The sequence below is a fragment of the Zophobas morio genome, unplaced genomic scaffold (genome assembly GCF_036711695.1).
Source record: "Zophobas morio isolate AGI-343-1 ecotype UQ-CSIRO unplaced genomic scaffold, CSIRO_AGI_Zmor_V1 ptg000030l, whole genome shotgun sequence".
NCBI classification, from domain to species: Eukaryota; Metazoa; Arthropoda; class Insecta; order Coleoptera; family Tenebrionidae; genus Zophobas; species Zophobas morio.
In genome coordinates this window covers 9,288,933-9,315,927 of record NW_026972135.1, presented here as the reverse complement: position 1 = coordinate 9,315,927, position 26,995 = coordinate 9,288,933, and the positions used below count along the sequence as shown (strand labels likewise).

Below are 26,995 nucleotides of genomic sequence, written 5' to 3'. Positions count from 1 at the left end.
GTGCAATAAAAGTATTCAACTCTGTTTCCAAATATTTTTAGAAACACTTTGCACGTTCCTATTTATTCTTTTAACAGACACCATCTTCAGAAAACCAGTTCACATTATCAATGGTCTAAAACGACGAATTAGACGGGAATCAAAATAATTTTTCCTGAAATGTTAAAGCATTGAGACTGATAAAACTTGCAACTGTGTCGTAATATCTTATCTTTGACAAATAAAATGAACGAGTTAATACTTTTCGTGTCAGTAACATGCTAACTATGGGTGTGTGGCATATAATTTTGACTGTGGTGTTAACTTTCAAACAGGCATTGGCTTTACCAAATCCAGTGCAGATCAACGAATTGCAAGGTAAAAATTGAACTTTAGCATATACAAAAATAAATAATAAAAGAAGGAAATGCACTCATTATATAATTTAAATCTTTATCTATAAGTGTTCACGAATTAGTAATAGTTTACATAGCAACTAAAATCTATGTTACCAAGGAACACCTAGTATTATTTACTGATCGCATGTGATATCATCGATAATGTTTTATTTTCGCGAAAAATTTCAAAACTTGTATCGATTACGAAACTATGGAAAAAAATCAGTAACCCACTTATATGTGTTTAGTCGTTTAGTTGCTGGAAACATAATTTTAATTTTATTATTTTCAGATGGACACGTATATCAAGGTAGCGACATTGAAAGCGAAGAAATGAATTTGAATATTCTCATATGTTCATTTAACCGTTTAAACTTCCAAATAGTCAACCAAAACGGATATTCTCGCAAATATATTGACAAAATTAAAGAAAACAATAGTTGTCAAGTTTACAAAATTTCATCATCTGATAACGCCGTCGTCATTTCGAGAAATGATACAGTTTTAAAGAAGTTTAAACGGTCTACTATGAAAAGATTTTCCATCAAGAGTTATTCAACCGATACAGTTTGGACGATTTTAAGTTGTAAGTTGTTTTTCTTTATTTTTTTTTTTTTCAAAATGTTTGCTTTGTTGGTTCGAGACGACTTAATAAAACTATTTTTTTAGTGTGTTCGGATAATTTGGGCAGGAAACGTCTATGCAGGGTTAATTGTCCACCAGGTGTTTGCAAAGGTAAGATTACAACAGAATAATTATGTCATTTAAAGAGAAAATACGAGAAATTATAATGTGTAAGTAACTAATGTAACAATTATTTAGTCGTTTTTATCCTAGAGCGTCATAAACAAATTTAATGTAAACTGTAGTTCACAGATTCATTGACCTACTACTTTATATTTCTATTGTTTCAGATATGGGTAGCAGTAAAAATTTAGACAAACCTATTCATAATGAGACAACAACTTTCGGTATTTCCAAAAAAATATATTCATTCCAGTCCAGTATAGCAAGCTTATTGCACCCAGGTATGTACTAACTGCGTTTATAATTTTTTTCAAACTCAAGTGAAACATGTCGATCAAAGTAAACATATAGGTACAAGACATTTTGAGAAAATCGACAAAGAATCAGACTTGTGTTTTTCACATTGTTTGTTTAGACCAACAGCCTCAATAATTTTGTTCGACTATATTACAAAACTGATTTTTTTTTCAGAAAACACAAATAGCAACATTGGTCTGTATACGGCAATGGGTTTAATAATTTTTGTTGCCGGTATTCTAGGATGTCTTGTTTTTAATTGTATAAGTGACAAAATAAAGAAAGCTCAAAGAGACGAAGAAAATGTGAGAATGCTAGAGTAATACGTAACCTTAAAATGTGCTGAAAGTAATTGCAAATTTATTTTTTGATTAGGTGGTACTAACTGTAAAATTATTATCATTATTCCCGACTCACTTAATTTTGGCAATTCAAAACTAAATTATTCATAATGCGTTTATTAATTTAATATTTCAGAAAAGTTTTTGGTACATCATTCGGAACATATACATTAACATTTTAAGGATACGGTTTTTTACCATAGTTAGCCTGTGTTATTATCTATTAGGTATAATTAGTATTGAAAAAAAAAAAGATTATCAGAGTGTTTCTCTTGAATTTATATAAAAGTTTCAAATTTTTCACTAAATTCGTGTCAAAAAAATTACAGATTTTTTAATTAGTTATAATTATTATCATTGTCACACTTGCATAAATAGATATTTGTATATCTTTGGCGCTAAATATTAACAAAACAAACCAAATGTGTTAAACATAATCCGCAAAATTTCTTTAATTTATTTCAGGTAAATAGTGTTTGATTTACATTTTTTTATTAATTTATTATTTTCGAGTCAACTTAAAATAAAAAGAAAAAAACAACATATTCTACTCGTTTAGATAAAACACTTTGACAATCCGGGATTTTATCGTTTTAGATTTTAAGTAGGTATAAATAATACTAATAATCTAGTCGTTAGAAAAGCAAAAAAAAAAAATAAAAAATTTCAAAAACTTTAGCCAAGGTAGGTACCGTTGATATATACATATTTTGACGGAGTTCATTGGCTAATTTCGAGGTATTCAAAAATATCAAGTCTTTAATGAAATATAGTACATATTTGGGTAAACTATTTACACTACATAAGCATTCCATATGTGATCATAAAAACAGACATTTGGTTAAATTATTAAAAAAAAAAAAAATTCAACGGCTATATTATTATATGATTTTAAGACTGTTGCTCATATAACGTAATCCTTGGTGTTAAGCTAGTTTGAATACTATAACGTTTATTACTTCTTGACACCAAAAATACAAAAATACAAAAATAGGCAAGTCATGTGCGCTTTCAGCGTATGATTTACTCTCTTTACCCAAAAATATTTTTGATTGCATTTTTCAAAACATATTTCAAAATCCCCGACTTTAAACTTTACATTGTTATAGTACACCGAGTGAGAGAAGAAGATTTCTGTACTTTTGAATATCACTGATCACTAGACAGCGGATTTCTGTCGGGCTACGTCACGATATAGGTGGGGACGCGCTGCATCGCCGAGACTCAGTAGCGGGTGATAGGTAATCACCGAATTTAATTGTCACTTGATTCCATAAATACAAATAACGATTTATTAATCGAACGGCTAAGTAAATGAGAACTGGAATTAACAGCAGAGTGCAACGAAGCAGCGTTATTCTAATCTCAAATAAACGAAGTGCAGCCGGTAACTGCAATAAATTCCCATCCCGTACGAGCCGTACCGAGTTTGGCCTTGTCTAGCCCGACAGAAATCCGCTCTCTACTGATCACTGATCAGTAGGTATACAGAAAAATCACAGTACCTACTGTGAAATAAGTATCATCGGATTTCAAATGTGAAAAATGTTCTTCTCAGTTTGCGTGTAACAATATAAATACTCTGTCTATATGCAGAAACAAGTTTTACGTTTTTTGTGAAATAGTTGTAATACCACATAGATATCTTATGAGAAACTTGGGTTAAACTTCTTTATATACATTTTTTAATTTATCAATTTTTTTTTCATTTGTTTCAGTAATTTTTCTAGCTACAGATTTACGTGTAACTTTTAATACATTTGTTGTACATTCAACTTCTAGTAGGAACTGTGGATCTTTCTCATAAGATATTTTGTATTTTGTAGTAAGTATTTATGTTTTTTGTTTTGTTAAAGTGTGTTCGTTAATTAATTCCGCTATCCGCGATACAGTCATACAATAATTTTTAGATATTTTATCTCCAACCACTCATTAATTTAATGTAACACCCTGTAGATCTAATGTGGAGACCTCAAAAAAGTAATATATTTAGTGTTCGTAGAAAATGCAAACACTTTTTCGGTATAAGCATAATTTTAGCAGTTTAGATTAATTTTCACAATTTTTTTCTCATTAGACCTAATTTATTGCGTAATAGCGGAAAATAATATTGTAAATGAGTTTTTTGTGTTTTGGAGCGAAAACTATAAAATGATGACACTGTGTGTCAACAGCATTGTAATTAGGGATGTGCGAAATGATGAATTAAACTATAAATTGGAGTAATTGTAAGGAGAGGAACACAATGCGACTATAAGATGAAGTTTTCGGTTATGGCTCATTTAGACTTAACATGGCATGAATTTGAACACTGACACTATATTTAATTTTTATATAATAAAAATAAATATACCCTATTGTTAATTTACGACTGAAAAATGTGTAATTACTATAGCAGTATTTAGTGTATTAAGACTAGAATAACACTTATTTTATATATGAGAACTTTGATACAATAAACTGTATGAAGTACCTACTTTTTAATGATTTTTTTTATATTATAAATATCAAATACTGTTCTGTTTCTTCAATAAAATGTAAAATTTGATTTTGTGAATAATAAAAAAACCCAAAGCATTAGTTCAAAAAACTAAACACCTAATTCATGAATTTATGACATGCAAGGCACGTTGGAAGAGAGCCAGCTAGAGTTCACTAGGAGTCCCCAAGTTTATTTCAGACTTGTTTTGCTGTCTTAGAAGATATTTTTAATTTTCTAGCGATTAATAACTACGTGAACATTATTCTGCTTGGACATTTTAACGCAGATTTACTTGTAGATGATCATGATTCAAACTATTTGTTTGCATTAATAGAATAGGTATCAGGTAAAATGTTGCTAATTGCTCTTCCATGGATTTTATATCCTCTAACTCACATCATTAATTTGAACTAAGTCAAATTCCTAGCCAATGGAAATGTGCCATGGTAAAACAAATTGCAAAAAAAAAGTATTCCAACTTGTCTTAAAGATCTCAGACTAATCATCTTACTTATAGTACATTGCTGAAATTAGCAGAATCAGCCTTCTTGCAACAATTAAATATATTTATATCTCAGGCAAATATTATCCTTTCACGATTTTTATATAGTAAAGTAGGCGTTGATATTTTTTCTTTAAGTTGGAGAAACCGATTTGATGATTTAGTATTTTGTCTGTCAGTAGTCTGATTGACATTTGCTTTGAGCTGGATTGCCACTTTTCTACTTCATTTATTAGATCAGAATTATTAGTCGCATAATTTGTCATTGTGACAGATTCACAGATCATTGTTGCGATATTATGTAAAAAGAAAATGCCTAAAATAGTTTTACTGCAACAAAAAAATGCAATAAAAAGATGTTTTCTGCAGTTTCGAAAAGACAGGCCCGATCTTTCTTTCCAAGAAGTAACTATGAGTCTCTCGAACAAATTTTCTGTAATGTAAAAAAACTATGGTGAAAATTTTATCAACAGGGGACCAAAATTTAAAAACATCACAATCTGGCAAGCGAAAACCAACGGATTTATTTACAAATTATATGTTTCGGAAAGACCTGCAACCTGCAACGACAAATTTGGCAACTTAATGAGAAAAACTAATATTTCACTGTAGATACTCTTTTGGCATATTCTAGGGAACAGTTGGAATTTAAAAGGGGGCGAACCATATTATACAAAATTCTTAAGTCAATGGGTTATAAACACAGGAAACTAAATGGTCGCAAAATTCTATGTGAACAAAAACATGTCGTTGCAGCCAAAATTACTTTTTTGAGAACATATTTACAGTTTCTAAATTCTTGTGAAAATTTGACTTTCGTGTAGGGTAAATGTGTAGGGAAGCAATAGCAGAGGCGTGCGCCGCACGAGAGAAGACGATTCGCCGCGCAAAGAGCCAGCAAAAACATCGAAAATGGAAGAAAGCAAAGACAAGATCCGTTGATGGAAATGATAAAGCAATTAATGGAAGAAATGAAACAACTGAGAGAAGAAAATAGAGGGGTAAAAAAAGAATTACAGACAATAAATGGAAAACTGGAAAGAGAAAGAGAAGAATGGAAAGAAAAGGAGAGAACCTTCGAAGAAAAAATCAATAATTTAGAGAAGAAGTTGGAAAAAAAAAGAGAGGCAAGAAAGAAGAAACAATTTCATAATTACGGGCATGGAAATAAGGGAAAAACAGATGCAAAAGAAGTAGAGGAATTTTTGAAAAAAGAAATTGAGGTAGAAGTAAAAGTGTTGGAAATAATAATTGTAGGGAAAGAGGAAAGCAAGAAAATACTGGTTAAGACGCTTTGGGAGGAAAAACAAGAGGTCATGAAGAATAAAAATAAACTGACACGAAAGAGAATATATATTGATAATGATTGGACAGTACAAGAGCAAAAAATCCAAAAAGGAATTAGGGAGATAGCTAAAGAGGAAAGAAAAAAAGGGTACAAAACAAGGGTGGGATATAAGAAGCTGGAAGTAGGGGACAAAATGTATACATCGAATGAAAAAAGGAAAATTGGAAGAAACATTTCTCAATTCAAGTCAGCACTAACCGAAGAAAGAAACACAAAGGGGAGGGGTAGAAATGATGGGACAAATAATATTAATAATAATAATAATAAGAATTTAATGTCCAACGGGCAGAAACCCTAAAAGGAAAAAATAGTACAAAAACATATAACATGATTACTTAAAATAAACACAAATACAGTAAAGCCATAGCGAGTAGACGTTCAAAGACGCAGAAATAAACTTAACTAAAACATATTTTTTTACACTGCATGCAGAATTCATTTGAACTCATCCCGAAAATGTCTAAATACAATCTGTACTTATTATAGGTATAGTCGAAGCATATAAGGTACAGGTGAATGAAAATGCTGATTCGAATTAACAAAATCAATGTGAAATATCATCGGATTTCTAACATTAGCTTCAGAAACTAATATGCAAATTTGAGATAATAACTCACATAATATGTTGTATCACATTATGTAAGATTTTATATAAGAACATAAGAGAATAATAATCTCTACGCCTACAAAGTGAGACTACATTCAATTCCCTAAGTAACACATCCTGTGAATAATTTTGGACTGGATAAAATCCATGCTTTTTAAAATAGACATATTTACAAAGCTTACGTTGTACTCGTTCTATAGTCGTTATATGTATATTATAGTAGGGATTCCAAATAACCGAACAATACTCTAATAGAGATCTTACAAAGGAATAGTACAATAACATAATGCATTCTGTATTACGAAATTCCTTAGTATTTCTAACAATAAATCCCAATGTCTTAGTTGCCTTTACAGTAATATAATTAATATGCAGTATAAATGACAATCTGGGATCTACTACTATACCTAAATCTTTAAATTCATAACATCTACTGAGTGGCAACTCCTTAATTTTATAATCAAATGTAATGTTATAGTATTTACGACTAAAAGTCATAATACGGCATTTATCCTTATTAACACACAACGAGTTTCTAGAGCACCAATTTAACATGTTATCGAGGTTCTGCTGTAACATAATACAGTCGTTTACACATCTTATTACTTTAACCAATTTAACATCATCGGCATACAAGAAAACGCGACAATCAGGACTTATGAAATTAACTATGTCATTTATATATATAATAAATAATAGAGGTCCTAAATTCGAACCCTGTACTACTCCAGAATTACATTCATAAACAAAAGATTTATGTCCACAGTATTCAACATATTGTTTTTGACCTAAAAGTATAGACTTGAACAACATAACTAAATTATCACACAGACCAACCGAGCTTAATTTACGCAACATAGTGTTATGATTAACTTTATCAAAAGCTTTTGACAGATCTGTGTAAATAACGTCAACTTGCTGTCTAATATCTAACGAGCTCGAAACAAACTGCGTGAATTCACAGAGATTTGTACATGTTGATCTACCTTTTCCAAATCCATGTTGAGTATGGGAGATCTGATGCTCAACATGATTATACACGACATTACACAAAATGGTCTCAAATAATTTGGCCAAATTCGGAATAACAGCTACCGCTCTGTAGTTCTTAATATCTGATTTAGATCCTGATTTGAAAACTGGACAAACCTTTGCTATTTTCCAGAGATCAGGAAATTTCGATGACTTAATTATTAAATTGAATAAATGACACAAGGGACTTAAAATACATGAAATACAATCACGGACGAAAAAGGCTGGTATATTATCAGTACCCATAGTAAAATTAGATTTCAATTTACGACTAGCATTACTAATATCACGCTCACTAATGTTAAAATTATGTAAAACTGGTGCATTAAAATCACAGCCAAGAAAACTATCACAGTTGTAAGAACAGGAACTTTCATCACAGCAGTTATTATCACAACTCGATGAGACAAATCATCACTTTTGAAAACACTGGAAAAATGTTTTGCAAACCCATTAACAATAGACTGTGGATTGGACAATACACAATCTTCCACTTTCATTATACCCGGAATCCTTGATGTATTCTTTTTTGCATTGATATACGACCAAAATTTACAAGGATCAGATCTGACTTCAATTTCCGAGGAAGTAATGAACTTTGCGAACTCCTGCTTGATTAGAATTTTAATTTCATATTCCAGTTTTTTAGTTTTTTCTTTCTGAGACAAAAGGCCCGATTTTTTAAACCTTCTCCAATGACGTTCTTTATCTTTTAATAACTTAATGATGTTAAGAGTAAACCAGGGTGGATATTTCTTGTTAGTTTGCCTATATTTAGGAACATAAGTATCGAAAAGCTGTAAGATGACATTATTAAAACAAATACATGCAACATTTATGTCTTGGATAGAAAGTATATCATCCCAGTTCCAACAATTAATCGCTTGATATAGCCCTACGAAATCGGCCTTTCGAAAATTATACATAAAATTTTGAGTGTCTGGTACAAATTTGGCAACAGAAGATATATTAACAAGAAATGTCATTAATAAAGATGGATGATAACCATCCTCTACCACAAGAGGATGAATGTTATGTGAAATAGTATTGACAATATTTTCAGAGGAAATTATTACATCAAGAATTCTAGACTTGCTGTTGAGTATTCTATTATTCTGATTAAGTTGAGAAAAGACTAGAAAAGAACAAAATATATTATAAAGTTTAGTTGGGTGATGATTTCCATTTAAGCAACTCTCCAATTCTGGAATATTAAAGTCTCCTACTATGATGCAATTTTGTGACAAATCATATAAAACTTCAAGATGATCGAATACTAATTCATATAATTCAGAAGATGTAGAAGGTGGAAAGTAAAGATTGATGACAATAATTTGAACTCCTTCTATATTGATCCTCAACACTAATAAGTCTATTTCACGATATGGCAATTCACTCTTTAACACATCTGCAGAAAATCTATCATGTACTGCAGTTAGTACGCCACGCCCTTTTCTACCATTCGAAGACCTAAAGACTTGATAAGTATCACCAAAATATTCACTGGATTTAACACTATCCTCCAACCATGTCTCAGTAAGTAATACAAGATCATAATCACTGCTAAGGATATTTAAATAAAATTCGTCTGTTTTAGTGTTTAATCCGCGGACATTTTGATAGGTTGCCTTGAGTTCATAAAAATTTCCTGACCGTTGGACTGGACTCAGTTTTTTCTACTATTAATACCTAGCGCAGTTTTAACAATTTTTGGCATACCATTTATATATTTTAGTTTGATATCCACCTCACCTCCTTCTTTCCTACCTCTAAATTCCTTTCTTATTAAGTATGCCATATTCCTTTGCCGCACTGTAAGATCTCTATTTACATAAATATTATCACGCGTTCGATATGATTTGAGTACCCTAAGAACATCATCCGAAGAATTTAGTCTTACTAATAAAGGATTAACAGTGTCATTATCATTTTTCCGCTTTAAGCGTACACACTTGGCTATTGAATTCTCAGCGATACCTAATGTTTTGCCAACATTAGTACGATCATTATCTCTCCTATCTCCTAACCCATGATCTGGTTCAGGCAAATTATAAATTATTAAATTGTTCGCACGTTCCTGGCGGTCTAACATCTCAGTGATAATTTCTTCATCTATAAATTGCTTATCACTATCAGATTTAGCATTGACTACGCCGTTATCAGCTGATTGTTTACTAATCCGGTTTTTCATTTCACTCAATTCGTTTTTCATTTGATTCAATTCTTTTTGAAGATTTGAGACAACGTTCACGATGTTACATTTTTCGCAAAAATATCTTATCTTACGTGCTGTCGACTTCAGACACTCAGCTTCCTGTGGAGATACACCGGCACAGTTGGGATGACAAATTTGTCCACAGAGATATCACACGACAAGCCATCCTTACAATTCTTTTTGCAAATATGGCACTTCAATGACATTATTAGCAAATATTTAAAAACTTCCAAAATGACTAAGCAGACAATAATTTAGGAAGATCAAATACGTGACACGTCTACTCGGCTCGACGCACACGCGGTTTTTTCTAATATATATCTAATAAAGACTTTAGGTTTAAGAATGTAGATTTTGTACATAATAGGGGAATGGGAAAGAAGAATGGGGAAGATAAACGTAGTTTAAAATTACTCTTTTGGAATATTGCGGGTTTGAAAAAAAAGATAATTTATTTTGGGACTACGTGAAAAATTTTGATTTTGTGGGACTAACAGGAACATGGATACTAGAGAGAGACTGGAACAAACGAAAGACGTGTTGCCAAAGGAATTTCAGTGGAAATTGCAAGAGGCAAAAAAAGAAAAACGCAAGGGTAGCGCAAAAGGTGGAATCATAACAGGCGTGAAGAAAGATATAAAAGAAACAGAAGAGGGGGCAATGGAAATGGAAGGCATAGTTGAAAGAAAACTAACTGTAAATAAAAAAAGATGGAACATCTGCACAATATATAGTAGAGGAATGAGAAACACGAAACAAGAAATATAAGAAAAAATCGAAGAGTCCGAAGAAAAATTTCTACTGTTAGGAGGGGACTTTAATACCAAAATAGGGAACAAAAGCAAGGAAGACGACGGGGAAAACACACGAAAATCGAAAGATAAAGTAGAAAACAAAGACGGAAAATTGCTATGGGAATTAATTGAAGAAAGAGGTTGGGAAGTCTTGAATGGGGTGAAGGAAGGGGACGAGGAGGGGGAATTTCCCTGGATAGGTAAAAGAGGGGAATCGATAATAGACTACGTAATAGTAAACGGATTAGCAGAAGAGGAGGTAGAAACATTCAAGATAGGAGAAAGAGGGGACTCCGATCGCATGCCACTAGAAGTAAAAGTGAGGGGCCTAAGCAGAGGGAGCGGATGCTTAAGGAATGAAAAAGGAATTGAGCATTATAAAAAAAATGTTGGAAGTGGAATTTAAAGAAAAAGGAATTGAAAAGAAAATGAAAGAATTAAAAAGAGGAATTGAAAAAGCAGCCATAAGAAAGAAATTGTAACGAGAAATTTAGAAAAGAGAAACAGATGGTGGGATAGCAGATGCAGAAATTTAAAAACAGAAGCAAGGAAATGTTTACGAAGGTGGAAAAAGGGGAAAGGTATAAAAGAAGAGTACTGGAAAGCAAAAAATAATTATAGAAAACGATGCAAAGAAAAGAAAGAGGAGAAACAGCAAGAAGAAGAAGAAAAAATTAAAGCCATAAGAACTGAGCAAGAGGCATGGCAGTATATAAATAAACAACGGAAGAACAAAATCACGATTAGTGAAAACATACATATAATACAGTGGAAGAAACATATTATGGAACTGTTGAATGGAAAGGAAGAAAGAATGGTAGTGCAAGATAGTAAAACGGGGATTGGTAGTAGAGAAATGGATGTTGAGATTCGAGTAGAGGAAGTAGAAAAGCAAGTAGGAAGACTGAAAAGAGGAAAAGCACCGGGGAGGGATGAGTTGGTAAACGAAATGTGGATAATTGGGACGGATGGGATGATTGAAACATTGAGCGAGTTAATGAATGATGTGTGGACGGGTAAAGGTTTTCCCAGGGAATGGAGAGTAGGGCAAATATGCCCAATTCATAAAAAGGGTAATAAAGAAAAAGTAGAAAATTATTGGGGAATAACTCTCCTAAGTACGGCATATAAACTGTATGCAATGGTGTTAAATGTAAGGTTGGTGACAGAGATGAACGAAAAGAGTATATTACCGGAAAGTCAAGCGGGATTCAGAAGAGGTAGAGGGGCTATGGATAATGTATATATCCTGCATCATCTAATAGAAAAAGAGTTGCTAAAGGAATGAGGTCGGGTATATGCACTGTTTGTAGACATAAGAGCCGCGTTTGATACGGTGGACAGAGAGTGTTTGTGGGAATGCATGGAAAGAAGAGGACTGAGTGAAAAGTTAATTGCAGCAGCAAGAGAGATCTATAGAGAGACAGTGACTAGTGTGAGAGTAGGAGAAGTAGAAAGTGAAATGTTTTGGACGACGAAAGCATTGAGACAGGGATGCCCATTAAGTCCCAGTTTGTTTGCTTGTTACATAAGCGATATCGAGGAAATGTTTAGAGGAGTACAATACAAGCGGAAGGAATTGTGGCGGGGAGAGAAAAGGGATGGTGTTCGGCATTTGCAGATGATTTTGTAATATTGGCGAAGGATGAATGTGGAATGAATGAGATGAAAAAAAAATCTGCAAATAAACTGGAGGTAAATGTAGAAAAACAAAAATGATGGTGTTTAAAAAAAAAAAGGAAGAAAAGGGGAGGAAAAGGTGTGGCGTTGGGAAGATCGAATCATAGACACAGTAAAGGAGTTTAAATATTTAGGATTTAAGTTTACAACAACTAACACGGTAAAAGCACACACAAGAGAAAGAAGGGTCAAAGCAATGCAGACAATGGGAATGGTGTGGAGTATAGGTGAGAGAATATTTGGACATGACGTAAGAAGAAGGATGAAAATGTTTGATAGTTTAGTTAGAAGTGTATTAATGTATGGAGTGGAGATATGGGGATGGAAGGAATCTGCAGAGATTGAAGCAGTACAAGAAAAATATTTGAGGTGGATGTTAGGGCTACGGAAAGAGACGCCAGGCTATATAGTAAGAGAAGAATGTAAACGAGAGAAATTAAGAGTATACAGTGGGAAAAGAGCTGTAAAGTATGATGAAAGGTTGAAAGAAAGAGAGGAATGTAAGATATTGTATGAATGCTGGAAGGAAAAAAAAAAGGAACCAGGAAAAGAACATCACAAGGGTAGGCAAGGATATTATGAAAGACTGAGATACGCATGGATGGAAATAGAGAGAAAGAGAGAAATGGGGGTGAGCATGAAAGAAGAGTCGTGTATGCGTGACAGAGACATACCCAGATAAACAAGAGAGAACAGCGAGTGTAAGTAAATCTAGGTACAATGCGACTATAGAAAGATAATAACAGAAAGAGTACCAAAGTACCTAGGCAGAGAAAGCGCGAAAAAAAAAATAATTGCCAGATTTAGGTGTGGAAATAATAAGAGAGACGATAGAGCACATGCTGCATGACTCTGAGGAGAGCAAAGAAAGAGAGGAGAGTGTGACAGAGATATTGAATGAAGACGGTAGAGGGGTGGAATGGATGAAAAAAGTGGAGAGGACAAGAGTAAGGCGCGGGCAAGGGGGGATGGGATAAAGGAAAAAAATGAGTTATTTGGTTTTTAAAATGTTTTATTTGGTTTTTGTTAATTATGAAAAAATTGTAGTGTAAATCAAGAGCCTTTTAAGCCCGTAGGGTAAAAATAAACACTTACTACTATAAAAAATATTTATTGTTCGTACTGTGGTGGGCAATATTATGTTGAAATGGATGGTGTTAAATCCAATTTATTAACATCAAATAGAGGAGTTCAGGGGCGGCTCCTCGGGGTGGGCAGGATGGGCAATGCCCACCCTATTTGATTGTTTATGATACGAAGTAAAATATTGATTTTTTTCTTTTTTAAAATATTTTATATGTATACACAAATAATTATCGTCGTAAACATCATTTAAGCCAACGGATTTTCTTCATTACATCCCGCAGTTTCCGCAACTGAGAAATTGCAGTTGTAAAAAAGTGCGTCAGATCTAGGCGTTATACGGTTCATGTGAGGATGGGCTAGTCCACCCTGGTCCACCCTCTTGATTGTAAGCAACGACATACGTTCGGTTTTCTATGTACGTAATTGAGAGTAAAGAATTCGAAACGCGCGTCTTTGCATATCCGTGTTTTCTTGCTTCAAGCGGGGCAGGACGCCCTGGCCTCAACGTATATCTCAAACGCTGCAGAATCGGATCTCTCGATATTCGATTCAAGGATTCAATAAATTAATTTCGATTTTTTTACTTCTTCTGTATTGTAAAAGTATAGAGGTAATTATTTTTATCTACAACTGCTTTATAAAGGTCATATTACACAACTCATTCGGCACTGTTTGAGTTGAGTAATAAACCCTCTTATTCCACTAGTGGTGTAATAGAAAGATTACACCACTAGTGGTGTAATGAAGGTCTCCACTTCTTAGTTGAATTTTATTAACATGTAAATTACAACAAATTACATTGATTAATTCTTAACTTATTTGTTATACACGTCGATAATACATTCCTTACAATTACTGATATTAATACCAGATGAAATGAAATGATTTGTATCTTTGTCCATAATGCTTAGGTTTTGTTGACAAAATGTTTGTTACAGCTCCAGTATTTAAGATTTCTCTTCTAACAATGCTTGAATCTCGGTTGTAGCTACTGGCAGTATTTGTTCTGGCTCCAGGATCACCTCCAAGAATATCAGAAGCGGTCTTTTTCTTGTTTTCAATCGAAGTGTCGATATAACCTTCACATAAGCCCAAAGGCTGCTACACTTATAACTTTTCGACAAATCTTCAAAAAATGCCAACAGCACCTTCTATCTTGCTTCATGATTTATTTTCTTGAATGCACACCAGTCAGTGAACCGTTTATAAAATTTTTCGTATTTGGTTTTTGATTTATCAGGGAACAATGAAGACACTAGGTTTGCAGAAGCTTCTTCTGTTTCAAAAGGCAAGCTTTCTGCTTCAGAATCACTCATTTCTCGATTGAACAACATTTTTTTTCTAAAAATTGACGCGTTGTTTACAACAAATTTGAGCGGTTGTCATAACACTGCAAAAATTCTCTTGATTCTTGATTCTTGATTTTTAATTAATAAAAAAAATTAATCGGCTTTTTTTTCTTTTTCATTTTTGGGCAGTTGTAGATAAAGTTTTGTATTTCATACGTGGGCTAGAGCATATTACAGCAACTCGTGTGATTACAGATGACTCGGTCTAACGACCTCGTCTTCTGCAATCTTCACACTCGTAGTGCTGTAATAATGGCTCTATGCCACTAATAAGATAAATAACTATTATTACTCTATTGAAATATGGGTAAGGTAGTAAGGAAAATAATGTTATGCGAAAATTCTTGAATACTATTATTACAGAAAAGAGCAACACCATAATAATTAATACATATTTTTTCATATCAAATGAAAATTTGTAATAACCATATTCTTGTATTATGACACCGTGTAAACTTTATAATGAATTATAAATTTAAAAATCCGAATAACCAATGATGAGAATAAGCAATACATTTATTATTGCAGTACGTATCTGACATGTGTATTTTTTTATTATTACATATGCATTTTTGTTTCATAAATATAACTGTAGCAGTGTCAACAAAAGTTAAATATACGCTTAATTTATTATTTAATTCAGACTGTCCGCACAGGTTTGTTACGCGTTCGCTCTAGCATGGGTGAGCAAATCCACCCTGAAAATCGGAAGCACTCGGCATGGTTCGTCCTCGTCGGAGACACGACTCAATTGAATTCAGTCAGATCAGAAACTGCATTGTGGATAGTGCATTTAATTATAAAATGTAGCTTATTCAAATTACCAAATAGTTAGGCGGGTATCAAAGTATATAGGTACTTTCTAGCAATTTTTTTTAATGGCAAAGCCTACTGTAAGCTGTGCAAATAATATTAGAAAGGTGGTAAAGAAGGCATTAAAGACATTGAGTTTTTGTTTTTAATAAATAAATTCAGTAGTATGGAACTTGATATTTATGAATTATTTGTTTATAAATTAAGATCATGTCCCAAAATGAAACAATTGGTCATCACAAACTCTCGTGGCAGTAATAAAGGCTTTAATCAAAGTTCGGACAATAAATATTACCTACCTATTGGTTGATCGGTAGTGAAACAATAAACAAAACTGTTGGAATTATCTGCTATTTAACATAAAATTAAATTACGAACACTTTAAAATTCCACAAGAAGAGCGATATAAAATATATTGCTACTGCTTTACAAAAACATGACCAATCTGAATAAACGAAAATTACTTGGAAAACGAAGTGAAACTAGAGAAAATTCTCTTAAATTCGGCGTTTATTCGATATGATAATTTTCTTGGCTACACAAAAACATACATTTCGGGGACAAGATGAATCGCAAATTTCTCTTAAAGTAAATTCGATGATAAATTTAAAAAGTTTTTTGGAGGAGTCTTTGGTAATTAGTGGTCTTCAGAACGATTATTTTGGAATTACTTATATTTTATTTGTTATTGTTAACTTTGTTAGTATTTTGAGAATTTATTTTTTGTTTCATTTGGCATTTTTAATTTTGCTTTTACAATAATTTTCCAAATTGCTGCTTTTTCTAAGTGTAGCTTACCTCAAAGGCTTAAAATTTAATGTTTTCTCGTCATGTTATTTCAAAATCTTGACATGTTGGGATCGTTATTTGAGTTTATAGTTCTATAAACACCTAACAAATCTATTTATGTGCTGAACCTTTTTTTTTGTTCCTCTTTCCTCTTCTAGCAAGAGTCTTCGACGTTCTCGTTGGTTCTTGCTGACCGACATTGTAAGTAACATTTATAAAATATTATATTTGTAATATACATAAAATATTTGTTATATTATATTGATTGTATATATATATATATATGTTTTTTTTTCAAACATGTTATAACCTACCTATAATGCTTTGCCCGCCCATCAAAAATCACCACGAGCCGCCACTGGAGGAGTTCCGGAAGGATCTGTGTTGGGGCCACTATTATATATAATATATGTACTTGACCTAACATATGAAAACACAATAATGTATGCAGATGACACTTCGTCTCTTGTAACTGCTCGTAAAAGGGAAAACATTTGTACAATTGCAACTGAAAGGTTGAAACAGTTAGATGATTTCTTCCAAAGTAATGAATTGTTTATAAATTATAGCAAAACAACATTTATTCAATTCACCAATGAAGGTAGTGAACAAAACTTAAGCTTACTAATTAAGTCAAAGGCTGGGTCAATACAACAACTAGAAGCAACACGATTCTTAAGCATTATAGTGGATAATAGGCTTAAATGGGCAAATCATATAGAGTACTTGAGTAAAAAACTTTTGATACAATGTTTTACCTTAAAACAATTAAAAAGAACAGTGGATAATAACATTTTAAAACTTTATTATTTTTCACGAATACATTCACTATTAAGTTATGGTATTATAGCTTGGGGTGCATGCTCAGAAACGATTAAACTATTCAGATTACAAAAGAGAGCTATTCGAACTATCGCAGACCTTAGATCCTATAGCAGTTGCAGAACATTCTTTAAAAGACTGAATATAATGACGGTTCCAGGCAGTGGCGGCTCCTCAGAAGAGGCAGGGGAGGCTGAGCCTCCTCTATTTTTTGGAGCTGAGCTTCCTCTAATTTTTTTCGATGAAAGAATTTATATTTTTGTAGACATTTGTTATTTTTCAGAATATTTTCTTGGATTTCATTTACTTTCATCATACATCAGGTTAAAATGTCGGAAAAATTTATATTTGCGCCCTCACAATCATAATTCACATTCACACCACTCCGCGTTTGGTTTCAGTGGCAGAGGCTTGCTAGCCGCTAGCCTCCGAACGACGATGCATCTGAATAATGAGACGGTAACCTTGACGCATCGTCAGTGTGTATTGCATTGGCTAAAACGCTGATCGGACTGCCGCTCCAAGCCGCTAGCCTCCGGCTAGTTCATCTCTTTTCAGATCAAGTCGTACAGATAACTTTATCTCTTTCTTATTAGTTGGAGCAATCGGGTGTAAGTAGGAAAAACATTGAGGTGGTTTCGCGAGCTCCCTGTTCAGTGGTGGTGGTGTTTAGGCTTTACGTAGGTAAAGGTATAAAAGGGAAGACCAACACCATCACTCCCATTAATGGTATTGACAGTTACAATTAGAAACAAAACAGAGCATTTCATGAAAATAATTATAATAAAACTAAATAGTTAACGGCTTCGGTTTTAAGAAACAAATTATACTGTTGGAATTGTGTATTATTTATAAGTGATAAATCTTCCGCTTGGGGTAAAACAGGCTATAATAATTTACAAAATTTGTCACGAGCTATAGAAAAGCATGAAAAATCACAGGAACACATATTTTCTTCGATTAAATTAGAAATGCTTGGTAAGCAAAACATTGCCAATAATTTAGATTCGGCTCATAAAAGGGAGAACTATTACGAGAAAGTTGGTGAAAATTGGGCAATTTTGAAAAGACTAATCGATGCAATATAATTTATCTGTCAACGCAAGAGTGTTCTTTTCGTGGGCATGACGAAAAAAAATATTCAGATAATAAAAGATATACAAAGTAGTGCTTTTCAATTTGAGCCTCCTCTGAAGAAAACTTTACGAGCCGCCACTGGTTCCAGGCATCTACATATAGAGCCTCATAATCCATACTATACATAATATTGATGCATATAAGCCATTAAATAACAACCACACTTATAAAACAAGAAATGGAAGCAAATTAGGAATTCCCCTGCATAAGACAGCACTCTATAAAAATAGTCCACATTATCTATCTATATGCTGTTATAATAAATTATATGATCACTTAAAGAATATAAATAAAGCTAAACAAAAACATTATATAAAAAAGTTACTGATTGAAAAAGAGTACTACTCGTTAGAAGAATTTCTTATAATGACCGAACATTGTAATCTGAACTTATGTCTGCATATATGTATGTATAGGTATGTATATGTATGTACCTATTTGTGATTTTAATGTTTAACCTGTAATTGACTTGTTCTATACATTTATATATGTCTTAGAGAACTAATAATAAACTTTACTTTACTTTACTCTGTTATTTATGCTAAGTGTAGGCAACCAAATACACAGTTTCATTCGCACAAATTACAATAATTAAATGATCCACGGAGCAAGAAGTTCCACGTTTAGGAGCATGTTTATAATGGGGTGCAGGGCGCGAAGCGCCCGTGTGTCCATTAAAAAGTCGACATTAGCCCTCCACGCGTTGGAGACTATAAAAATTAAGTTATGCTAACAACGGATGCAATTTTTGTATATTTATATCTATTTTTCTTGGTGCGAGTTCATTCGCGCCAAGATGATCCACGCCAAGATGGCTTGCGCCAAAGTGTCCCTGCGCCAAGTTGGCTTTGCGCCAAAATGTCTCGCACCAAGTCGGCCGCCAAATTGTCCTAGACCGGGGTTCGTGATATACATGTTTAGAGATCAGATATATTTAATTGTACGTCCCAAAACCACTATATTTTAAGAGTAATTTCAATTTTTGTGAAGATGTGTAAATGCGCACTCTTATTAGACAGTCCATTGCAAAAGAGTGCGCATTTGAACGCTTATAAGTGCGCATTACATTTTATAAAAAAATCTTTGTTTCTAAGGTAAAAATAAATGGGAATAAGTGACTACAGACTATACACATAAAACGGGAGACCTATTTCTTCGTACTCTAGGGGTCTTGCAAAGTCGAGAAAACGTAAAAGTAGAGAGTCGGTCTGCGGACTCGATTACAGTACTTCTTTCGCTTACGTTCAGGAAGTAAAAATTAAAAAAAAAACATCACCATAACCACCACCACACAACTTGCGAAGCAGTACAAAGTAGTAGAGTTAAATAATTCATTATCGTGTGATATGTATCTACAAGATTACGTATCGCAAGCATTGCGCACTCTTATACAATACCTCGCTGCGCACTCTTGTAACTACATTTGTACATAACCTAATGTTTTCAAACTTAAAAGCTTTTGATAGTATAAAACTGCTAGTGTATAACGACACCTTAAAAGTTACAGCTAATGAAAATTATTACTGTAAAACAAAAGAACTGATGGGTACCTTACAAAAAACTAAAACTATGAGCGGTAAAAACTACATCTATACAATGCGTAAACATAAAATTGTCAGTACGATCAAACTATAAACTATATAAGTACAGGTCACTTTTGCACCTTTATCTCAAATTTAGCATTCGATTGTGAATGATATAACTTCATCTTACCCAGATGGCACTAATAAACAGAAATCATCAGTGCGTACTCTTATAGGTACATATTCGCACTCTTGTACACATTTACCCTATAAAGATCGTGAACGGATAATAATAGGCACAATTTTTTTGTTGATAAACAATTTCTTACTAGACAACCAACATGCTTCATTTGTTACTAGTGGCTTACTTGAAGTTGTGTCAATAAAAATCTAAATATTATCAAGTCAAGTGTCAATTTAAAATTAACTGTCAGAAATATCACTTGAAATGTTTATTTTTAAATTTTGCTGGGATTATAGCTACATGTACGAAATGGGTCTTATACGCACAGGACGTGAAACTTCACGTCTAGTGCGTAAAACACTACCATTTCGAAACTTGTGGCATAAATAGCTATTAAAACGGGACGTACCACAATATGATTGGACAAGTTAGACCTCCAAAGGAGGACCTGATACTTGAACACCAATGATATTTAGCTGAGTTCCAGACTGTTGTAAAAACATCTCTCTTGTATTTGCTGAGCTTAAGCTTAGGTGGTTTATAGTTATCCTTGTCTTACACATCTTTAGACGGAGAGCAACACACGTCTCCAAGGCCACTGAAGTCTCATAGTACTATATAACTAAACTAATTCCGCTCCTTCACATCATCCGCCCCAATAAAAGAGGATTAGCGTGCGACGAAAGTCAAACAAATCAATTTTTTTTTTAATCTCTTCTCGAAATACTCCATTGTTTTTTCTAATACGAATTATGATTAAACTACTTATATATAACTAAATATTTTCGTTACTTGATACATAAGGTACAATATGCATAAATATCTAACCAGAAGAGGTGGGGCTATTGCCCAACTCTTCTTGGCCATTGGCTAACAACAAAGGTCTCTTATTTCTATGATAATCGCACCGGAAGCAATGAAAATGAAATAAGCATGAGACGTATTCTCTAGATTGCTAACTTGTGTGAAGTATTGGAACTTTTTTTAGTAGCTCAAAAAAATTCCACAGTCCAATTTGCCAGAATTGTGGCAGAAATGTTCTTATCGAGACTGATGTCTGATTCCGAATAAAGCTGATAAGCTTAATAAACCGATAGGTCTAACTGTTTGTCGTGTTCGATGTTGTTATCGCATTCATCGTTGTTCCAAGATGCTATCCACACGTGTAATGTTTTTTGTGAATTTCTTCTTTGCGTCAGTTCTACTGTTGCAAAATCCTTTTTCACAAGGCACAGTGCTCGGTAAGTAAGAATGTTAGACTAGTTAGAATGTTGAACAATAGACAACTAAAATATTTGCATTATTCTAGAACAAAAAATTCAAGAAAAAACGAATTTTGTATAAAATTTAATTGAACGTAAAAATGAATTCTCATTTCGCGTACTCACATTTATTGTTTTCGTAATATTGCATGTACGTATTCTTAATTTTGCCTTGAACAGCTGTAAATAGGTGGGGGTTCCAATGATAATCAGGTGATCTTATACTTTTCCCTAGATGGGCCCCACGTGTTTTCGTTTTTTTATCTCAAATCTATTACCTTCATCTTTAAATATAGCGGAGCTGACAATTTTAAATACGTTTATCAAAACCACGATTAAAAGATGCAATTATCAGTTAAATTTTTATGGTCCATGGGTTTTAAATAAGATTCAGCAATATAAAATAGTGTATAGGGTAAATGTGTACAAGAGTGCGAATATGTATAAGAGTACGCAGTGATGATTTCTGCTTATTAGTGCCATCTGGGTAAGATGAAGTTATACCATTCAGAATTTAATGCTAAACCTGAGATAAAGGTGCAAAAGTGACCTGAATATAGTTTATAGTTTGGTCGTACTGACGATTTTATGTTCGCACGTTGTGTGGATGTAATTTTTACCGCTCATAGTTTTAGTTTTTTGTAAGGTACGTACCAGTTCTTTTATTTTACAGTAACAATTTTCATTACTTGTAACTTTTAAGGTCTCGTTATACACTAACAGTTTTATACTTTCTATCCATCAAAAGCTTTTAACTTTGAAAACATTAGGTTATGTACAAATGTACAAGAGTGCGCAGCGAGGTATTGTATAAGAGTGCGCATTGCTTGCAATACGTAGTCTAATAGTCTTGGAGATACATATCATACGATAATGAATTATTTAACTCTACTACTTTGTACTGCTTTTCAAGTTGTGTGGTGGTGGTTATGGTGATTTTTTTTTATTTTTACTTCCTGAGCGTGTTGTAATCGATTCCGTCGACTGACTCTCTATTTTTACGTTTTCTCGACTTTTCAAGACCCCTAGAGTATGAGGAAATAGGTCTCCCGTTTTATGTGTAGTCTGTAGTCACTTATTCCCATTTATTTGCACCTTAGAAACAAATATTTTTTTATAAAATGTAATGCGCACTCATAAGCGTTCAAATGCGCACTCTTGTACAATGAACTGTCTAAGAGTGCGCATTTACACATCTTGACAAAAATTGAAATTACTCTTAAAATATAGTGATCTTGGGACGTACAATTAAATATATCTGATCTCTAAACATGTATATAACGAACCCATATCATAAAATTTGTCTATCCAAAAAAATTAAAAAGTTGTTGACAGTTTTACACTAAGTGCGTACTCTTGTACACATTTACCCTACTTATCAAACACAAGTGTTACTTTCCAACTATACAATGACAATGGAACCTAAACTATCCTTCTCCGTTAAAAATATACAACTGAAAGGCAGGAATTTTACAAATAAAAAATTATAATTGTTAATAATGTTACAATCTTTCAGATAATGATCAGCGTTTTCGTTTCTTCAAGGGTGCTCAAATTAACGTTAAAGAAAAAAATATCACCTTCACCACGTGCAACTGCAAACATCTGGATTTTGAGTTCCTCCAAAGAGACGGTGACCCGAAGCATTACCATGTGAAAAATCGAAAGGCAGAATGTCAAGAATATCAGATTGTGTCCATTTATGGCAAAGTTCAAGTTCATACAGAAAATGAGAAAACAGAAACTGTAAACATAGACAGTTTTCTGGAAGAAATTGTGTTAAAATGTTATTCAAACGAAACTCGGTGGAGGATTTCGGAAGGTAAGTGTGTTTTATTCTTTTTCAACAAATGTAAAAATGTTTGTTCAGTAATTGTCAAAGTATGACCATTCATCAAACAACCAAAAAATATGCTCGTAAATCTTTGTATTAAAGATAAGAATGAACCAAGAAACTACGTGCTATTTTGCACGCTTCGCAAAATTTTGATACGACGTTATGACGTTCTTGGAACAAATGAACAGATAAGTACCTACTGATGATTCACAATAATTTGTATGGTGTATTATTTTGCACACTTTAACATAAGTACTTATTATGAATAATGATTAATCTTAAAGTGTATTTTGTATGTATTTAGGAAAGATGAAGGAAGGACAATCGTTAAAAAAAAAATTATCGCAAGAGATAATTCGTTACCCTAAAATAAATTCATAGGTAGGATATTGTGACATTTGTTACTTTTATCTCTTATCAATATAGTAGATATAACTTCGGATTTTGTATTCTATAGCCCTACTGGGCCCCTAAGAAAATCTCTAAGCAATGTAAGTAACTTGTTATAAAATATTGTAAAAAATATGTTGCACTTCTGACATTTGTTTTATGAAAATCATTCTAATGCACTAATTTAAAGAAGAATTACACGATAAATTGTAATAAAGTATTAGACAATAAAAAAAATACGTTTTCAGTTTTTATTGTTTTAGAACAAACAATGATGCAGTATTCGAATTATCTACATGTTTCTGGAAATTTCTTTCCCAATCGAAATAATAGATAACAAAGATAAGCTGTTTTCGAATTTACTAATATCTACAGGATGAGTCACTAAGAGCGCGCTAAGCTGAAAATGGATTCTGAAAGGTTATTTTGTGCTGAATAACTATCTAATAAGACAGTATGCCTACGTCGTCAAAAAATTTTTTTTGGAGATTGTTCATAGATAGTTCCAGTTAAAGGTGTACCTACTATTGCATAATGGGAATAAATATCTAGTACTGCCGATATTTCCGTAGCTTTCTGCTGCTAAAATAAACCAAGGTAAAAACTAAAAGATTACACTGAATTTCAGTTTTCATATTATGTACGTTTTCTATATTTAGGAATTTTCATTGGGCTTGAAATTCAAATGAAGGATCAAATGTTCTACGCCTATTTGAATGATACGGAAAAATTTACTTGGGAATCAATTAGCTTAGTGATCAGTGAATTTTTAGGAAACAAACGTTCCACAAATTATGTCTCATTTGAATTTCTTTGCTGATAATGTTTTCATCGAGAAATCAAGAAAGTCGAAGAAAGATTTAAGACAAAGACCCAAGTATCCATTCTTTCCGAATACATGAGGTTTTTATAAACAGTTAGATCCTTCTACATATTCTAGGCAGGTTAAATATTCGTAGACATAATTAAATATCTGTCGACAGAAATCTGTGGAACATTTTTTTAGTGCTTCCTGCGCGTTTTTCTATGTAAAATTAGAATTCACTTCATTTTTTCTAATTGTTCAGCGGTCGACAATAAAACTTTGAATAATTTTTTTTTACGACATGGGTATATTATCTCTTTTAAGAGTTGTTCAGCACAAAATTACCTTTCCGACCATGTCTAGAAAATATATATAACAAAAACACTGTTCCACTGTGTTATTATTAGAAATAGAAAAAAAAGTCGAAGACCAAACAGTGAGGTACTTTGAGGACTATACTAAAAAATTATTTTTAACTATATAGGATGTTCTGTTTTTAAGGCGCAGTACACAACTTAGTTTTTTTAAATAAGAGACGTTTTTCCAATCTTCTTGAATCTGTTTAGCAGTAGAAGTGTTCACAAAAAAATCACACTAGGGTTATTTTTAAAATCCGTGTTACAACATTTTGTGGAGAGATAAACAAAGGCACACGCTTGTCCCGATAAAAAAATGTTACGCCATTTTCTGTTATAATGTGGATTATTATCTTACAAATTTTCACACTTGCAGATTGTTCTTCCTCTTCTCCAGGACGCTCATGTCAAATAAACTGCCTTACTCGTAACTGCCAGGAGACTGCAGAGGACATCACCTTCAAAAACAGTGGTATGTGGTAAACTACAAGTCACATTTCAATAACATTTTGATATTAAATCTTCGTCAGCCGGTTTATGATGTGGAGAAAAACATGATAAATAAAGCATCTGAAACATATTCAGTAGAAAAATTCTTATATGCGAATTTTACTGCAAAGCTAATGTATTTGGTTATCATTAAGGCTCGGATTGTATGCATCGACATATATAGTTTCGATGAATTTTTAAAACAATGCAGACGATAAGAAAATTTATTGTCGTTGCTACCAAAGATACTTAAACTTGATTTGTGAATTTAATTACGTAATCTAATTTGCAGATAAGCTCTACAAAACTATAATACCACAAGTAAAATATGTCAAGAAGCTGGAACAACCACCTTCCGTTCCACTGGTTACCATAAGCTTCGGTAAGGTATTTACATCTCGCTTTTATTTCTTTTGATCAACCTAGTAAAGATTTTTTGGTTTTGATGAAAGTGGCCAATCAATTTTTCCAAAATAGATCATTTTTTGATTGTTTGCCCTCAAAAGCATTTTTTTTCGGACATTATGAATTCATATACAGGGTGTTATGGAAAGTACGTACAAAAAAAATGGACAGTTTTTTGATAAGTAGAACAAATCTGAAAACCTTTGTGATAATACAAATTATAAAGAAGAAATCAGCCCTTTTCAAGCTTTTAAGACGCTACCGGAGGATAAATAAGTGTAATTAATTTAGCCAGAAACTTTTAGCACCCACACTTCGAAACCATTTACCGATTTTATTTTGTACGTACCTTTCGATAGCACGCTTATTTAGATGTTATTAATGTATTTATTAACAATTTTTACTTTTTCAGAGCTGTTACTAGTAATTGTAGCGGTTGTGATTCTCACAGGGTTTGTGATAATGATGTATCACTTCAGACGCGTAGATAGAGAGTTACAAGAGGCAACGAATTCTAGGCAACGTCTAGTTTGATTAAAGATTGTATATGCGTTTAATTTGTATATTTCTCGAATTTGATAACGTTTATCGTTTCATTAAGTTAAGTTAGGTATAGGTTTTACGGTCATTTGGACCCATGCTTCTAACATTATCAGTTTTTTCAGAAATTATTGTTTTATAACGCGATTGACAATTTTATTGCAGATCTTTCGTGGTAAGTTATGTTGTAAATTTAATAGCTTTTGTGTCTTGTAAATTCAGGAACTATAACTCCCACTACCGTGTCGTATTAGTCCATGGGTCCCTACTTTCCTAGGCGTAAAATCCTTGTTTAATACAGCAGAATAGGTATTTTTAAAAATATATTCTGATCTGTATATTAAAAAAAAATAATTTATGAAACATGAACCTACATATATAATATTTGATTTACGTATATTATATATAGCTTTTATAAAAAAATGTGGTACAAAACGACAATGCTCAGCGGATACCACAATAAAAATACAAACCGCTGCAGATTTAAAATTATTTCGACAATTAGTTTTAAGTAGTACGTAAGTTATTGTTGTGTAGAACTTTAGAGGCTTTTTTATAGTGTATGTTAACATAGTTTGAGCAACTAGGACTGATATTATAGTTTTATATTAAAGTTTACGACTGAAAGAGTTGTTTAATATTTGAACATACTTATCTACCAGAATTCGTATTTTTTCGATATTTTCTCACCTTTACCCGGAACAAAGTGACTCATCGACATAATACAATATCAATACACCAAAGTCCAAACTGAAGGACGTTGTAAATCCTTCAGTGTTATAAATT

At 32.7% G+C, this 26,995-nt stretch overlaps 1 protein-coding gene across 2 annotated transcripts; it reads left to right on the top strand.

The window, feature by feature from the left end:
- The first annotated feature begins 259 nt into the window (after window positions 1-259).
- LOC135138131 (uncharacterized) lies at window positions 260-26,836 on the top strand. 2 transcript variants are annotated; one of them, XM_064068007.1, is made up of 8 exons: window positions 260-357; window positions 670-963; window positions 1,047-1,112; window positions 1,292-1,405; window positions 22,904-23,209; window positions 25,152-25,247; window positions 25,557-25,646; window positions 26,082-26,836. In XM_064068007.1, exons 1-8 carry the CDS (start codon window positions 267-269, stop codon window positions 26,201-26,203), a joined length of 1,179 nt encoding a protein of 392 aa, XP_063924077.1. In that variant the 5' UTR covers window positions 260-266; the 3' UTR covers window positions 26,204-26,836. The 2 variants fall into 2 exon arrangements, with proteins under 2 accessions (XP_063924077.1, XP_063924078.1); XM_064068008.1 differs by having other exon boundaries at window positions 25,557-25,651; window positions 26,082-26,186.
- Window positions 26,837-26,995: the final 159 nt, after the last annotated feature.

What these genes read in the sequence shown, in the direction of transcription:
- LOC135138131 (XM_064068007.1), top strand. Translation starts at nt 267, where the DNA reads ATGGGTGTGTGGCATATAATTTTGACTGTGGTGTTAACTTTCAAACAG. An exon ending in TCCACCAGGTGTTTGCAAAG is followed by an intron (nt 1,113 to 1,291) that starts GTAAGATTACAA and finishes CTATTGTTTCAG; the next exon opens with ATATGGGTAGCAGTAAAAAT. An exon ending in TCGGTGGAGGATTTCGGAAG is followed by an intron (nt 23,210 to 25,151) that starts GTAAGTGTGTTT and finishes TCACACTTGCAG; the next exon opens with ATTGTTCTTCCTCTTCTCCA.